We start from the raw sequence: 17,903 nt of genomic DNA, 5'->3' as shown, positions 1-17,903 counted from the left end.
CACCAGTTTTAAAACATTAGTGACAAATGTTTCTTTAATCATGGAAATAAGAGGTAAATTTCATTTTCTATTTTAGAGCACTTCTGTTTGCACTTCTACGTTAGTGCTGACAAACAAAATCACCATGAGCATTTTATTTATTTATTTATTTTTAGTTTGAGAAGCCAAAATTTGGCACAAATTTGCCTGCTATAGTTTCCCATCAGATAGTTTTGATCACAATGAAATAAATAAGCTTTTTGCTCTGTCTATTTGCATTTCTTTCCATTTATTTAGCAAAACTCCAAAACTGGAAGTTGTTTTCATTGGCATCTAAATGCATGTAACCCAAAGACTGGAAATAACAGATAATTATTTTCCCCTGCAGTGCTCCTTGTTTGAAGGGGGAAAGGGGCGATCGCAACTGTTCAAACTTGCTTTCCAGCGTAACTTGCAGAGGTAGGCTGTTTGCTTTTTCATTAACATTCACTGTTTACATGATGGCCACAAATCTGTAGGGCTGCTCCTAAAATCTCTTTCCCACCACCCTGCAGAGGACAGCTAACTGCACAGGTTTGGCTTTTATCTATTCTGACTGACATCAGTTAAGAGAGTATAATGCATTAATGCATTATACCTGCTGCAGTGCAGATTCTTTTTTTTGAATGCATGGGCGTCCCTCCCACAGTTGGAAACCATGCTTCTTGGGTTAGGCAGTGATTCAAAATTGACCGCCGGTGTGGAAGCGAGAGTGTGTAGTTGTCTGTTTGTCTTTGTTTTAACCTTGTAATGATCAGAATGTTTTTGTATATCATTGACACTTTGATTATGGAAGAGATGCCTAAGTCAAAACTTACATTAATTTATATAACTTTAATTTATATATTTGAAATTATCAGACAAGTCTAAAAGAACACACCAAATGATACTTTAATAAGTAGCATCAACCTAAAATTAGTTTTTTGCAAATGCAAATAAAGTTTTGAACTGTTGTATGTGAACATGTGACAGTGTCCTGACAAACAGATCACAACCAACAACTCAGTTCATACTGGTTATAAAATTGTGTATTGCTGTTGACACCTGTGTCTAATGTGTCTCTGAGGTGTCCAGCTCACTGCTTGTATTCAGATTCTGTTACTTAGTACGTGACCACTACTAAAACGTCAAAGGGCACAGCTGTTTTGTCTGTCTCTCACCAGGCAAGCACAAGATTTGTTTAACAAGGGTGAGCAAACACAGCAAATGTTTCAAGTATTAATGTACATATAGTGGGTATTCCAGCTATTGACACAAACAGGACAAATTAATTAGTGACTGTAAAAAAAAGCACAGGACAAAGAAAAAAAAGGAGAACTTTATCCTCACTATAAAAATGGCATCGGAGCTGTAGTCGAGCTTGAAATTATAACCTGTTCCCTTAACTTGCTATTTTTATTCATGTGCTCTGTGTGTAACTTAAATCTGCTGATCTGATTTGTTAACTTAATTAAAATACACTTAATTTAATCATGTGTCACCAGTTAACATAATACAATTAAGTTGGGTAACCATCAAATTGTATTTAAATCTCTGTACTTGTAATCTTATCACCAGGACTCATTTCTTTGTCTGTCTTTAGAAAAAGGACTGGAGCCAGTTGTCTGTCAGGCTGATGTTTTCTGGGCCACGTCAAAACCAAACGTTTCTGAATGATCTTGAAACAGAGAGCTGTTTCAGGTGTCCTTTTCTCGGCGATAGTTAAGATTAGTGCAAAGCATGCACGTCTGCATTATCATATAGATCAGGAGTGTCAAGATCATTTTATTACACATACGGTCCACTTTGATCTTAAGTGGGGCAGACCAGGAACAAATGTGTAAAAATACAGGAAAGGTCCAGGTAGTTCATTGTCCAGACTGTCCTGTAATAATAAAATACTTTATAGAGTGTAAAGTTTAAACTTTCTTTAAAAAAACAAACAAAACAAAACAAAAAAAATTTCTTCACATTTTCCAAGGCTGTCTGATAAGCTGAATTGGAGTCTTTGCCAGGCTAATTAATATAGATTTCAAGGTTTGGTGCAACATTAATGAAATCGTCTTTTCATGAGAAAGCCTACACAGGACATATTTACTTTAACGTTTAGTATAAGATTTAAACTGTGACAAACTTGTTTCTTAACCCTGCATCTTGCACTGAGAAGAGAAATGTGAATGTGAGACCTCCAGGAGATCAGAACTCACTAAAGCTAACACGTTTGGAATTTAATCTGATGATCTGTTGGTCTGTTTTGCTATGTTTACCACATCTGTTTCGATTTTTCAGCTTATTTGCTTTCCAGTTAAAAAATATTTATTTCATTCTTTTTTGCAAATATGAACATAACCTAAACTGTTTGTGAACAAAAAGTGAACAGTATTGACTAAATTCTCTGCGCGGTAGGAAGTGGAGCTCAGATAAACAGGCAGCCCGGCTGGAAATAAAACTGCCGTTTGGTTGAGATTATTGATCACATTAATATGCAATGATTATTTTCTCAGAGTGAATTTGTTGTCTAAATAGTAGTTTGAAGCTGTGTAATTAAAAACAGCTTTGAAAGAGACTCCAGCAAAGGGATTTGACATTTTAAGAAACATATTTTTGAAAAACAGCTATTGAAGTGTTTGTTTCTCAGCACTTCAGTGGAGGATATTTCAGACTGAATTATGGTTTTTAAACTGCAGATGAATGCTTATTTCTACCATTTTTTTAAAAAAGAAAAGGGAAACAATGGTGCATCATTCATTAGGGATTTTATTTCTTTAAAAAATCTATTTTATTTTGAAGGGGAAAAAAAGCCACTTGATAATAGAATTGATATGTTCTCAGTGGCTGTGGGCAGTTCAAAGAGTGCGAAGAATGTGAACAACAAGAACCAAGACCACAATGTCTTATGTCATCACATTCAAAATATGCTCACACAGTACAGTTATGTTAAACTGCAACCAGGCACATGAAATTAGCTTAGCTTTGTATTATTAACATAAATACGCATAATCTTTCTTTCGGGAAACATAACTAAACTGGGAGAAGCCCAAAGTACACTTTTCTCTTTAGAGAAAGACATAAAAAGTTAATGTACAAAAAAGATTTTGATTAGCATGTTAAACACAAAGGCTGGGAGAAGTATCATCACAAAACACTTTACTTCTTCCTCATAATTTCCCTGCTAATGAAACAGAAGTGTTATAATCATAGACTGTACATAAGAGATGGATGTAGCCACCATGATGTCACCCATTGTTTGTGGACTACTCTTTTGAAGCCAGAACCGTAGGGCATGTGGCTAGCTAATGCTAGTTAGCTCACTTAGCAAGATCCATAAGTCGTATGAGAGCATCACACACAGATAGGTTATCTCCTAATTAGTACTATAAAATCACTCTGAGCATAGCATGAATCCTATTTACAACATTTTATTGCAGCAACAAACTCAAAAACACAGTATTGAAGTCCAATTCAGTGGCTAAGATTAATTGTGATAACACCTAGCAGGCAGCTAGCTATGATCGCTAGACATCTATTGCTGTCACTCAGAACAGCCATGCTGTTAATTAGGCATAATTTTTTGCATTAATATGATTTAAAGTTAACCCCCTCAACCAGTAGAATTAGTTAAAGAGACCAGGCTGTAAACCCGTTTATTTATGTTGCAAATTTTGAGATTTTAAGCTTGCAATCGATGACTCAGCGTTGCTCAAGCCTCTAGTGGCCATTAGTAAAACTACAGTTTTTGGCATTTCCTGTTGGTCCCAAAGTTTGTGGTTTGGTCCAAATATAAAGCAGCAGATCCCATTACCTAAACATCCACATCTGTGTCTTTCATTTAACATCGCCACAAGAAGAATCAATTATCAAATAAATTATGAGTCTTGTTAGAAAACAGATACATTGCTCAGATATTTTGACTTGTCACCATGAAAAAAGTGTTACTAATGCATCCCAGCTTACCATCATAACCTAACATGCAAAATAACAAGACTCTAAAAATGAAGCAGTCAAATTGAATTGATTCTAATGTGGCTGTTGTTAAAAGGCCATTTTCTTATGTCTTTTTCAAACTTAATATTGCTGACCTTTGATACTGTGGCTGGAAAAAAAATCCTTAAACAAACTATTATATTATCCATGTGTGCATGTTTGATTGTGATTAAACTGAGAATAAACTTTGTTTTGGATGCCCCTGGACTTTGTCTTTAATCTAATATTGTTTCAAACGTGTAAGTGGATCCTCCTGGCAGCAAGAGAGTGAAACCAGGAGAGAACATGTGGTCAAAAATACTTGAAGCCCACTGGATGGAGCTAAACATCATGAAAGTCTCTCTTATCTAGCTACAACCGACCAGACGATTAAATCCCAAACCAAACCATCTAAACGCAGCCACTCTATAGAGATCCTGGTGTCTGCGTGTATTTGTAAGTGACTACACTGACAGTAATAGAGTATGACGGGTATTAATAAAAGGCAGCTAAAGAATGTGAACAATTTGGGATTAATCTTCGAATAATCCCAAATTCTAATTATTCTAATTCTAGCTTATTTTTTGTTTTCATGCAAAGTTTTAGGAAAAAGTGTTTGTAGATGGCGCGGATAAGTTTCGTAATCACCTCTAATTGACGCTGCAATAGGACAGAAAATAATGTGTTTTTATTAGATAACTTGATTGGATTGCAACGACAAAAGCCAAATGCTTGAAGTGAAAGTAAACGGCTAATGAACATAACATAAACAGCTGAACAGAATTTGAACTTAATGCCTCTTTTTTTTCCACCCAGAATTTATATTCTTGACAGTTTCCACTTTCACTTAAAAAGAAAAAAAAGAAAGACCAAGTGTTGACCCAGACTTAAAATGTTGGTTTTAATATAGTTTCGCACCGCTGATGACTCCAGATACATTTATGAGCATTAGCCAACAAAGCAAAGCAAAGTCTAGCCCAAACAAACTGGGATGAAAGGCGCCCTTTGATCCCTGGCCGACCGTAGTGACTTCAGCACTTCAGCTCGATTGTTTTCAGCTGAGGTTTCTCTGGGTGGCTTCACTTCAAGTTACAGCTGAAACTGCAGGAACAGGATTTACTCGGGATTTAAGAACCACAAAGTTGGTTCACACACACAAGAAAAAAAAACCTCCAAACTAAACCAAACAAGCCTGTTATTTTCAGAGTTGTTGCAAGTAGCCCCTCAAGTTATTGTGATATAGCATGACAAAAGCTCTAACTTCATGTCTTTGAGCTAAATATATACTGTCTTCTCAGGCCCATAAGCTCTGTCATTTCACACCATTACCGGTGCCCCGCGCAGCTTTATGTTGAGGCTACGACAGCCCACATTCCGTCTGATCATAGTTGTGTGTGGCATTTCAAAGAGTATTATGAGAATGTGATTAAAAAAAAAAAAACTATTTTCACGTGACCCCTGAGCACTTGACCTCTGATGGGCTAGCGCGGCGTAGCACTGAGCCTCAGACTTCTGGGACAAGCTGCGAAGCTCATTCTTCCCGAACCAGACGTGACGAGAAGTGGACGACGAAAGGAACGTATGGGGGAGAAAAATTTTTTTGATGATCTGTACTTTTTGGAAATCACAACAGTTACTTGACGAAGCACTCGTTTATAGCAGAATTTGAGATCACTATAGGGAATCCAAGTACATTTCAACAGAGGATTAAAACGAAACGTCGGGACAATAAGGAGCGAGCCCTCATTCTGCAGCCTGTAAGAACCAAGGAAACGTTCATTAGCAATAAAACCAGATGTACATTTAATATCAAGCACAGGAGCCCACTAAATACCCCCCTCCCACACACACACACACACTCTCTCTCTCCTCTATTAAGATATTATTGTGTATTTGTTACTTGTGGCCAACATAAATAGCTTTATGTGCTTGAACATGTTGACAAAGCAGCCATGGCTCATTGGTGGTTGATGGATGGCTGTGTGTGCCTTGCTAATTATTAGTACACATAAAAGGATGCTGTTATTTCCAGACCTAGCCTCAGCCAGAGGGGTCACTGGGTAAATATGGAGCCATCAGTCTGCGACCATATCACTCAATCTTGATGTATGAGCAAAGAGGTACAAATTAAACGCGCGGCGACCTTCTAGGGGGTACCGCATTCAACAGGACGCCATTTGGGATAATTCCTGTATGGGGTTCAAACAATAAGCCACTATAGTACATGGTATAATTACTTTGTATACACACATCTGGAATTAGGCTCCCTGAGGAAGCTAATACACTGAGAAAAAACAAGCCGCTGACCATTTTAAAGTGCAAAATGTAGTATGTGTGGGTAAGACAAGTGGAGGGACTGACTTGAAATGCTGACGAACGTGCAGAAATTCTCGATCCTCACAAACCAAAGCTCTTCTCTGAGCACACGGGTCAGAGGACATCACTTGTCAGATGTACAGTAACCCTCGCATCTCTTTGCTCGCCTGCTATTTTCCCTCCACGCTTGCAGGCTTCCCACTCCAGTTACAGCCATCTTGCTTCTATTTGACGACTGTACTGCCCCCCACTTTCCATACCAATCTTATCCGTGTCATTTTGACAAACACTGCGAGAGAGATGTGCCGCGCAAGAGGCTCCAGAAAAAAAAAAAAGGGCTGCATCTGGATTTTATAGCAGCTCAATTTTCTCTGCTGGTGTGTGGCACAGATTGGATGTGAAGAGCTGGACCGGCTAACACGGAGTCTGCGTGAATGTCAACTGTAGACCGATATTAATATTGATCCGCAGATTGAGACTGCTGTTGAGGATCAGCCGCAACATGATGTGAGGCACGAAGAGAGCATGACGCAAATACCCCGAACACTGGGAGAGGGGATTAGTCGTGGGCTGCTGTTATTATCTTGGAAACGTGGTTACCACTGTGTATCCAAGTAATTTCTGAGGACTGCAGTCCTGTTCGTTTGTCGAGGGTATAAGGAAAATTACACTTACACTCCCCAGGAGGATTAGTTCATGTGCAAAACCCCAGGCTTTTCGTGCAGTTTAACAAGTTTGAACAGTATTTTTTTAAAGTCGTGTACAAATATTTATAACTTTATTGATAGTTTACTTGTACAAGATGTACATTCATATTTTGTGACTCAAAAGGGTAAAAAAACAAACTGTACGATGATTCATGTTTAGGCATGCTTGCATATGAAATGGTAATCATTTTAATGGGTACAACAAATTCCATGGATTGTTAAATTCAACCGTCCCTGAAATGTTTGTAAACTCGGACACGCTACATTTTTTTTTTTTTTTTTTTTTTAGGCAAACAACTTACTACAGCCACACCCCCCACGCCACCCCCCAATTCAAAATGAAACACTTAATAAAAACATACAAAAATAAATGCAAAGCCATGTAAAAATGTACACTTGTAGTTCAACTATTTAATCTTTCATAAACTTTCAGACAAAATAATAAATAAAACACCCATATGCTTAATTTAAAATGGAGACATTAATAAACATTTCTAAATGGAGGTCTGGTAAGACAGAAAATGTTGTTTGGAGACTGATCGAGGTCACGCGGACCTGAAGCGGATCCATATATTTAGCACGGGTCTGACAGCAGTGTTTAAAAGGTTGTCAAAATAAACGATATTTCATCCCAATGTTTTTTCTGGAACAATTTGTAACATACACGTTGAATTTATTTGGAAATTAAGGATGAAAAAGACAAAAAAAATCACATACAACATGCAAAATTAAACTAATCGTATCATAAACAACTGCTCGGTTTGGGTTAGGGTGCTGATTTGCTGATAAAACACTTTTTCCTAAAAATGCAAAAAGCAAAAAGGATTTCTTCGACCGTTGGTGGAGTACTTAAGAGAGCTTATTTTCATCTACCTTAATTTCTGCTGAATCCAAAAATGTGCTCATGTCTTTCCTCATAAAAGCTGTGCCTGATGTATAGAAAATTGTCTGAATACATAGGAGGTTATGTAGGGATATGGCACCTGGTCTTTAAGGGGGTTTTCTCGAACTAAACAAAATATACACTGCTGTAGAAAAACTGGTGGGTTTGGCAAATAAACTGAACACTCCAACAGTGCATGAAAAAAATAAAAGTAAAATAAAGTCATTGGGTCTCTTTATCATTGAGGACTAACTGCTAGCTGTTTTTACTTCTTTTTTTCTTTTTTTGCTATTTACAGTATTGCACTTAAACTGCACACCATTGCATTTCAGTTTGACTGATGCTTTCTTCATATTTTTTCAGAATTACAAAAGAAGAAAAGAGGAAAAAGGAAAATCCCATTTATACCCTTTATCTAAGATAATTGTTCTTTTTGCTGATCGCGTGACGATATCAAACCCAGCTCCCCGCTTTAATTAATAAAGTAGTATCTGCTTGTAGTGCCATTTGTAAACACCCACGTGTGAGACCTGAAGTGCAAAGGCGATCTTCACTTCTTTACCCAAAAATACAACACAACAAACAGAAAGGAAAGAAAATAATAAAGACAGAGCGAGAGAGATAGAGCACACTTTGAGGGAGAAATGCAAACCAAAAGTCTCGCCAGCACATGCCCGACAACACAGAGCAACGTCTCTCCAGTCTGCGACTAACAACAACAAAAAGAGGGAGAAAAAAAAACGGATTTGTTGCTTTTGTTAGAGCATAAGTCCATCAGAAGAAGGGTATCAGGCTCTAATGGAGGCCTTTGACTTTGAAGGTGTCGGGGGGAGCATGTTGGATGGCAGTGTTTAAAACAGCTGTCGAGTGTTAATGTCAGGTGCGGATGGAAACCAGTCCCAGTAACGGTCCTCCATTAGAGCTCATGCACTTGGCAGCAGCAGGGAACACAGTGGTTGGAGACAAATATGGCCTTTTTTTGTTCTTTAAATGTTTTCTTCTTTCGTTTCTCTAGTGAGGAGCGGGGCACGAGGGGAGGGAGGGGGGATTGGGGAGGCGGGTGAAGGTGAGAGCCGTTCCAATACCTCGGTGGGGTGATGTTTGGGTCTGTTTCCCCCCCACACACACACACAAGTTTAACCCTTTGCATTGTCAACATGGCGTCAGCGAGGCTCTGCTTTTGGCCCTGCTGCTGCCTGCCAGTTTGCTTTGTTCTAACATCTTCTGGTCTGACGGGCCCCGGGCCTGGCCCTCAGACAGACATCCACATGTGTTTGTACGGTCCTTGGGATGTGATCTGTGCCTGGAGTGGACTGAGCCACTGGCCCCGCAGAAGTCCTGCCTGTTGGGCGAAAAGTAAAAGGTGATTTCATTGGTATTTAATTACCGTTCTCTACAAGTGGTTTGTTTTGGCAGCTGGTTTTGTGACAATTTTCTCGCTCCCCTCCTCCTTTTCTTTTCTTTTTTTATTTTCTTCCTCCACTGTTCTCCCCCTTTCTCTCTCACACCCACTCTCTCTCTCCCCCTCTCTGTTATGTGTTCCTCTCTTTCATTCTCACTCAGTGTTTTTGTTTATTTTAGTTTTAGCTGTGAGTGTCACGGCCCTTTCACAGGCTCAGTCTTGTGTGAGAGGCGATTATGGGCATCAGGCGAGCGGAGGGGCAGCCCGGTGGGGTCAGAGTCCCAGAGCCTCGGTGTGTTTTCTTGCCTTGAGTCGCAGGTCGGCGATGCTCGAGTTCTTGCTGTTGCTTTTGGCGGCTGCTGCCACCGCCGCCGCCGCCGAGGCCGAGTCGGCCAGAGATGCGATTGGTAGTCCGAAAGGAGGGGGCGGGAACATCAGGTAGGGCGCGTGAGCGGCCAGGTGAGGGTGCAGGTGAGGGTGGGAGTGGGCGGAGTGGGTGACCCCTTCCAACTGGAGCTGTGCTTGGACCTGCAGAACAGTGAAAACGTAAAGTCAGAATGAGCCCCTCAGGACAAGTGTGTGTGTGTGTGTGTGTGTGTGTGTGTGTGTGTGTGTGTGTGTGTGTGTGTGTGTGTGTGTGTGTGCAGGGAGGATTTAGGTTTCACAGTCTGACACTATTAAATTCCCCCTCAAATGTTACCCCCTCAAAGCTGTTGCTTACAGTGTGTTTTCTATGAAAATAGTTAAGGGCTGCACTCTGCGCTTTAGCCCTTTCTTCATGTCAGCTATTCTAAATGTTAATGAATCATACATTGCTCTCAGACACCACATCCAATTTAATCGCCTAGAATCAAAGTCTTTCTAGGACCCAGAACAGATTTGTTTAATTCAGACTGAGGACTCTGTTATACCCTTGGAAATACGCAGTCTTGTTATCCTGATTATGTATTCAATTGCATAAATAAACTATTTTGCACTGAAAAGATATTCACATATTTGGAGTTATAAATATTTATCCAGACATATTCCTGAGTCAAGGGGAGAAAAAAAAGAAAAAGAAACCATAAGGAGCATAGGATATCAGTTTTCACATTCTTGGCAATTATTTTATAAGAAGTAGGTGAAAATTAAGCATCCGCTTACTTCAGAGGGAGAGAGCTGAGCCTGTTGCCGTGTCTCATGTGTTTCAAACACCACAGGAAGAAGTGGGAAAACTCAAGTATTTCTAGCTTTCTTCTCCAACCAAAATAGCACGATAGAAAGTCAAAGTTTTAACTTGACTAAATATTATTTTTAGTTGTATTTTAGTATAAAAATGCAAAAAGGGAGATTTAAATCGAAGTTGTTAAACGAAAGGGAAAATTAATTTGTACCCGCGAGTTTGTAGTTGCTAAGCGCTGCAGTGGCATCCGAACAAAACCTTCTGCAAAACAACAAATTTTTCCACGTATCGCGTTCACCGAAAGAATCGGGGAACAAACTGCAGCCGTGACTGATAATTTCCAATTGTATAGTGCGAACGCGATTGGTTACACAATGCAGAAGGACCACTGGAAAAACAAATCACAGTTATGAAACTTGATTTTGTGGGTTATGGCAGAAATTAATCTGTCTCTGAAAATGGAACAGGTGACGTGGGTTCAGAGTGATTGTGTGCTTTCGGCCCGGCACACACACAAACTTTGCATTGCTTTAAAAGACACAAGTCTTTACTTTTTTGTTGACAAGAGGTCACGACCTTACCCATCCACCAGCCGCTAGCCATCTCCTCATTTCCCATGCATATGCAGCGTTGTAATATCTGAGTCCATGCATGCCTAGTGCCTGTTTCAACCTCGTGCAACGTGCCTCTCTCTCAGTATGCAGGCCTCAATCCTCCACCCCTGCCAGTGCAGCTCAACGCCAATATCCATCAGAGCCCACTTCATTCCCCGCTTTCATCATCTCTTTTATGTGCTCACGCCCGCCGCACTGTTGGCTTAATTAGGCCGTTGCTTTTAGCCAGGGTCAAGCAGACAACACAGCAACCGGGACGTAGAAGCAGACAGCAGCAGATCAAATGTCTGCCCACCTTTCCTCTCCCTGTACGGTCCAACCTTCTCCCCACAGCCAGAAGGTGAAAGGTGCACTGAGGTCTCAACACCCCCACCCTTTCACTCCCCTCTCCACGTATGCACTCTTTCATCACTTCAGTCTAATAGCTGCACATGGCTTATATACATGCATGTGGAAGCACAAATATAGAAGGCCCACTCTGACACCAATTCCACCGCATATCCAAGCGCAAAACAGTCCAGTCTCAACTTTTACATTTATTTGACGGGTTTTTTTAGAGATGACGCATTACTTGTCACCACTGGATTATTTATTTTCCTTTTTTACATTTAAGATTATTTTGGTTTCTGGATTATTTTTAGATTTTTCAAGCTTTGTCAATTACCGCAAATATGAAAACATGGCCTACCTGTTGGAAGGGCATCCGGAGGGCGCCCATATTGACATAGGGTGCTACTCTGCATGCGTCAAGGGGACTGCCGCTGCCCAGAATAACACCTGGAGAGAAGGGAAAGATGTCTGTCAGACAGCCAGACAGTTGTTGTTATGTGAGATGAGGAGGTCACAACTTTTTTTTTCACATGCAGTCATAAAAATGGTGAAACTGTGTCAAAATGTAATCAGTAATAAATTCACTAATAATAATATTAAGAGGCCAAAATAAAGGGAGCAAATTGCATTCACCTTTGTGCATCTGGTTTTCTTGTTTTCGACACTTTGCTCTCCTGTTCTGAAACCAAACCTGCAATCGAAAGAGAAAAGAACTGATTAGAATAGATGCAAACAGTTTCTATCCTATTTGTTGTCATATTTAAATAGTGAAATTAGATTGTCATAAATGGACAAATTTATTTATTTTTTTGGAACCAGGCAAATAAAAACAGGGGAAATCCAACACACGCAAGCAAATAAAACCTAAGTCAAGTGTGTTCACAAATAAATACGAATTGTAATAATTTTCAAAGAGGAAAAAAATATTAGACTGTAAATGAGACTAAACTAATTTATAGATTAAAAAACATACTTTTAAAACTGAGCTAAATGGACTGGTTCTTATATAGCGCTTTTCTACTCAAAGCGCTTTACACAACTGCTTCATTCATACAAGCACTTTTTTCTTTGCTCTGTCTATCTAACATGCACACAGAGCAACATGGGGTTAGTATCTTGCCCAAGGATATTTGGCAAATGGGGATCGAACCACCAATCTTCCGATGACCTCCTCTATCTCCTAAGCTACAGCCACTTAAAGTCACTGTAACTTAAACAAAGTTCTAGTAGGGTTGTAAGAAAAAGTGTAGCAATTTTACAAGGATACTGTGATCCTTCAAATAAATAAATAAATGTCATTAACTACCTTCCAATTTGCTGACTGCCTTTGAAGCTGCAGGCTGCGGGCCTATTGTTAATCACCATCAACTTAATTTGCCTCGTTGAATAACATTATCTCCCCTCCCCTTCGACCCCCGCGATGATTATCGTTTACAGATGCGAAAATTAGCGACCGGTGGCGGACCACAAAGGGCGCCGACTGATGATGTTGCTGACGACTCGGGGTGCCGTGACGCCGTTTTTAAGCTGCGGGGGAGCGACGTGCAACATCGTGTCGATGGGACTGCAATAACAGGGGAAGTCGATAAAGCGTCCATTAGGGACCGAGGCGAGAGAGCAGGAGATAACAACGAGGCGAAAATTACGAGGAAAACAAATGTCTCGCTCTCAGCTTCACAAAATATCATCCAAATATAGTTTTTACAATAAAACCACAGCAGTGAGATTTTCCTGTCAATGCATTATCAATGTCTATAAATCCTGTCCACGTAGAGTACATAATTATTATTATTATTATTGTTATTATTATTATTATTATTATTATTATTATTATTATTATTATTATTATTATTGTCATCATCATCGTGGTGTAGGCCTGAAGCTAAACACTGCACATTGTCGTTATTGTTTGCGATTGTTTACGCCGTGAGTTATTAGCTCTACAGCGGTAAATGATGGTAGGAAAGGTGTTTATGAAAATCCCAGGTGATTTTGCATAGACGCACAGTAATCCCTCAGATAAATCAAGGCTAATATTAGACGGGCCCGAGATCAATTCCAATTACGTGCCAGTATGTTAAGCAAAGTGAACTACACTGGTTCAGACAGTTATTTCTTCATTAAGGGCCACTCAATGATGCGCTTCACAAATACCCTAATCTCATTTCCTTTTTGATTTTTTATTAGAGACAGTGAATAATGACATTTAATTTAGCAGCGCGCCAGAAACCCAAAGATATTAGTCCTAACCGAATTACTGCCTGCTCCTCACCAAGCTCTCATAACTTTCAATTAGATTCATTGACAGCTGCTCGGAGCGCAGGTTCACAGCCTGTAACAGCCCTGCTGCAATTCGCTCTCACTAAATCTGGAGAAAACATGTGCCAGTGCGCACCCCCCCAAAAGACAGCCTGAAAATGCTTCATTTTTTTTTCCTTCATCTTTTTTCCCCCAAAAGAGAACATCGGTAGGTTCCAAGTGTCTATTTGATAACATAAAACACACACGCAGACTCGGTCTTTATCAGTCATATTTCCTCCATAAATAATTTTAATGCACGCACTTTATTAGCGATAATCGCAGTGTACTGCTGTCAACTAAGTCCGCTCAGGAAAAAAGGTAGTCGGTGGCTTATAAAGCTCTATGATGCGGCTTATTCATCCGATTAGATATAGCTGAACAGCAGCAGAGTTGGCCCAGAATTGAATTATTTCTAATCTGTTTTTATGGGGACACTACATCAAGCCAATGGCAGATATTACAAAGAAAATGAGGAGCGATACGAGTTGACATAAGAGCGCGTCCCCTGAAGCAGCCATTCAGGCTCTTCATTCATTTTAATCACTGGCTGGATTTCTTTCTTCTTTTTTTCTACCCGCAAGGATGCTCGGATCGGAGGCACAAGGCTCCACAGGCCTACCGCTGCAAGTTCAGCTGGCTCTGAGGCTATCCATCCTGGACGGTTTACAACTGATTTACTGCTACTGTACGTGAATCTTTCATTAAACACACACTTTTAAAAAATAGTTATTTGTCATACTTGTTAAGAGGGCATGGTGAACCCTCTACATTTGATATTTTCCTAAATAAATATTTTTTTTAAAATAGTCAAATCTGCGGCAATTGTGCAGTCATGTTTCTAACATTTATAAATGTCGCAGTGAAACCGTCTCCCTGTAGGAATATTAGGACACCACAGAGAAAGCTAGACGGGGCTTTACAAACCTCCCCATAGGAATATTACAGCAATATTTCAGACGTGGAGCTTTTTCACTAACAAGCTGGATCATTTATTTGTCAAGTGGTCAACCTGTCACTAAACTAATGAGCTCCTAGCTTTTTATTCTTCTGTTTTTTATTTATTTATTTACTTGTATGTTTCAGGACACACGATGCGACCTGTTTATGTTCCAAAAGAAACCAGAATTTTTTTTTAAAAGTCGTTTTTTCACGTGGCTCACACGCAGTCTTGCGTATTTCGAGTCATTTCAAAGGATTTTAAACGTGCTCAGTGTGCGAGCAAACACAACAGAAAAGGTTTATTTAAAGGCTCCAAAATGACTGCACAGTTTTATAATATATTTTCAAGTTTTTATAGCAATATGCGTGTTTTATAGCAAAATTATTTCACGATGGATCCACATGGTCCGGTTTTCCACCTCAAAAGCTAAAAATATATTTTCTTATATTTTCGGTTAATTACAGTGGGGTTTCCTTATAGAACAAATTAAGGGCTGGCTAGATCACTAACATATTTCCCACAAAGCAGTGATGCCACTTAACAAATCACCCACACACACGCGCGAGCTTACAAGTGTTGCTTAACAACAGCAGAAATATTTTCACACTACAGCCGTCAGACAGACAGACAGACAGACAGACAGCAAAGCTTCTTGGCCGCTCCTCACACAGCAGCAGCAACAGCACGATTTCCGCTCTGCATCACAGACACGAGAGTGAAGAAAGTGAGTAATTTATGTGGGAAATCCTCACCTGCACTCTGGCCTCGGACAGTCCCAGCCTCTGGCTCAGCTCCTCTCTCATGAAGGCGTCCGGGTAATGCGTCTCGTCGAAGAGCCGCTCCAGCTCGTTGAGCTGCTCCAGGGTGAAGTTAGTGCGACTCCTCCGCTGCTTCAGTTTGCCCTGTGCATCTTCATCCTCGGACTTCACGTCCTCCTTTTTCTCCTTACACTCATATATCCCTGTTAAACGGCCCACGGGTGGTGGGGGAAGGAAACAATTATTATTATTGTTTTTTAAAGGAGAAGATGCGTTTAAAATTCACACATGCACACATTCCAAGCTCAAAACACACATATCACAAGTGCGCATTAAGGGTTCCCCCCCATATAGTCAACACTGGGCCCTGACAGGGGGCCTTAGGCCTGGCACTTTGACAGCAACACACACACACACACACACACACACACACACATTACACAGCTTAGTTCTTCAATAGAGAGGCCCGTGGCTGCATTTCCAGCCTCCATAAGTCAGCGTGTAATGTCAGTGCCGTAATGGAAGTAAATCAGTCAATATGGAAGCCTAATAAGGGTATAAGCGATTTAAAGAGCAGAGAAATAAGTCCCGGCTAAACGGAGAAGATTTAGGCCTAATTACTCACCTCCATAAAACAGACCTTTAGGATATCCATAAAAATCATCAGCCAACAGATTTTTTTTTATTTAATCACACCATTACGCTGCGTGGCTGACAGTACACTATAGCCTAATAAAAATAGAACAGCCTATATAAGCAGCTATTAAGTGTTATCAGTGTTAATTTTAGCAACACAGCTGACAACTGCTGCAATTAATGGCCTTTTCTGTCTCATTTTACTGTTTGTACTTTGCTGACGCCGAACTGCTTTTTTTCTCTCAAATGAAAGTCATTTTAACTTAAATAAAATCCGATCAGTTTATGTTAAAAAAGACAGATTTAATTTAAGTTATAGGGCTGATTATTGCCCCATAGTGCTGACTCCATTTTTTTAAACTCTTCTTACAGGATAAATATAGAAACAAATCCACTAAATCATAGTTTTCTGCCCACTGCACATTTGTGACTGCTGAGTGAAAGGAGGCCTGTGCTCCTGCTGTATGCTACTTCACAGACTGGAAATGAATAAAGTGATTTTTAAAAGGTAGATCTATTTATGTTTTCAGCTTACACACGATTTTGCAACTGAAAAAATAAAAAGATTTATTGCTACTCTAGAGTGTGCAGTCTAAGGTAGCGTGGCAATCGGCAGTCCTGCAGGCTATGGGTTTATACACTGCATCATAATTACATTATATTTAAGCTTTTAAACAACGCCTGCTAGAATGTACAAGAATACATAATTTACTAATAAAGGCAAAAGAAAATACACTGCAGTGCTGACTTAAAGTAGGTTGTTGCCGGATAGTTTAATACCGGCATAAAATGATGACATATAGTCCAAATAAAGCTAAAATCATTATTAAACACTAGACATTTAATACGATTATATTCTACAGAACAAATCTTGCTGTATTTTTTCTTTCCTTTCGTTTGCAAACTATCATTAAACAGTTAAAGCGATGGTCTGGCGAAGGGCCCGCCTCCTGCTTTGTAAAATTATCATTGCAATAACAGATTAATGCGTTAACTTTGGGGAACTACATTGACTAAACGCGGTTACGTAAATTCAACTCTTTTTTTATGCGCGTAGATTTTGTAAAATTATAATAATTAAAACAACAACAAGAAAAATGCTTCGCTCCGGACACACCAGACAGCCGAACTTGAGACATTTTCCCCGACATCACGCGGGAGCATTTCTCACAATTAAAGTGAAAACCTTACCCTCTGTCGCCCTCGTAACATTAAAGTCCTTCAGTTTCTCCTTCTCCAGCTCGACGTGGTCCTTGAACAGATGCACCGGGCAGTGGTTGCTCTCCGTAATGTCCTGCAGGTTTGTCTCCGGGCTGCCCAGCTCCCTCGCCCTTGTCAAGCCGCTCTCCAAAACTTCCCTGTACGTGATACTCTCTTTGCTGCTCTCCTTGGTTTTCTGATCGAACGATTTCGACACGAATGCCGTAAGTTCTTCCATGGTCAGCTCTGTCGCTCAGTAGTGCTCCTGCTCAGGGAAATCCACCGTGAATTCTCAGCATATACCGTCTCTATATACCAGTGTACAGCTCACGGATACGCTCTTTTAGGAGGCTGGCAGCAGCGATAGATAGAAGGGGTGGAGAGGAGGTGAGATCACTCCTGCTGTTGTGACTGTGTATTTGAGAGCACACTATTTATACACGGCCACCTCAGCCCAGCGCCCCCACCCCTTCTTCCCTCGGATCTCTGTGTCTCGAGCAATTACAGGCCGGCTCGACTTTGCAGAATTCAACTTTCAGCAGCTTTTTTTTCCTTCTTCTTCTTCTTCTTCTTCTTCTTCTTCTTCCACAAATCAATGATGGAACTGATGGAGGCGGTTAATTGAATTACGGGGTCATTAAAATGCCTATGGTGGCTCACTCCTGTGAGGAGGCTGTATATGGCTGTTGTGTCT

At 40.2% G+C, this 17,903-nt stretch overlaps 1 protein-coding gene and 1 long non-coding RNA gene across 3 annotated transcripts in view; one reads left to right on the top strand and one right to left on the bottom strand.

The window, feature by feature from the left end:
- LOC113008400 (uncharacterized) overlaps positions 1-15,334 on the top strand; it is a 73,292-nt gene extending 57,958 nt beyond the window's left edge. The window contains exon 4 of the long non-coding RNA XR_003270015.2: positions 14,257-15,334. This is a non-coding gene — a long non-coding RNA (uncharacterized LOC113008400). The remainder of the gene's footprint in view (positions 1-14,256) is intronic.
- On the bottom strand, positions 7,133-17,808 carry shox (shox homeobox). 2 transcript variants are annotated; one of them, XM_080290403.1, is made up of 6 exons: positions 17,201-17,808; positions 15,368-15,576; positions 12,008-12,065; positions 11,733-11,842; positions 9,575-9,796; positions 7,133-9,208 (listed from the first exon to the last, which is right to left on the bottom strand). In XM_080290403.1, the coding sequence occupies exons 1-6, from the start codon at positions 17,445-17,447 to the stop codon at positions 9,119-9,121; spliced, it is 936 nt and encodes a 311-aa protein (XP_080146529.1). In that variant the 5' UTR covers positions 17,448-17,808; the 3' UTR covers positions 7,133-9,118. The 2 variants fall into 2 exon arrangements, with proteins under 2 accessions (XP_080146529.1, XP_026001559.2); XM_026145774.2 differs by having other exon boundaries at positions 11,733-11,821; positions 17,201-17,807.
- Positions 17,809-17,903: the final 95 nt, after the last annotated feature.

This window comes from Astatotilapia calliptera, chromosome 16, assembly GCF_964374335.1.
Source record: "Astatotilapia calliptera chromosome 16, fAstCal68.1, whole genome shotgun sequence".
Taxonomy (NCBI): domain Eukaryota; kingdom Metazoa; phylum Chordata; class Actinopteri; order Cichliformes; family Cichlidae; genus Astatotilapia; species Astatotilapia calliptera.
Note: the sequence above shows the minus strand (reverse complement) of the source record. Positions and strands in the feature narration are given on the sequence as shown.

Bases quoted from the DNA above. Each gene is read 5' to 3' on its own strand.
- shox (XM_080290403.1), bottom strand. From the start codon at position 17,447: ATGGAAGAACTTACGGCATTCGTGTCGAAATCGTTCGATCAGAAAACC. The intron at 15,577-17,200 runs GTAAGGTTTTCA...GCCGTTTAACAG, and splicing joins TGTTACGAGGGCGACAGAGG to GGATATATGAGTGTAAGGAG. The intron at 9,797-11,732 runs GTAGGCCATGTT...ACTGTTCTGCAG, and splicing joins TCCGGATGCCCTTCCAACAG to GTCCAAGCACAGCTCCAGTT.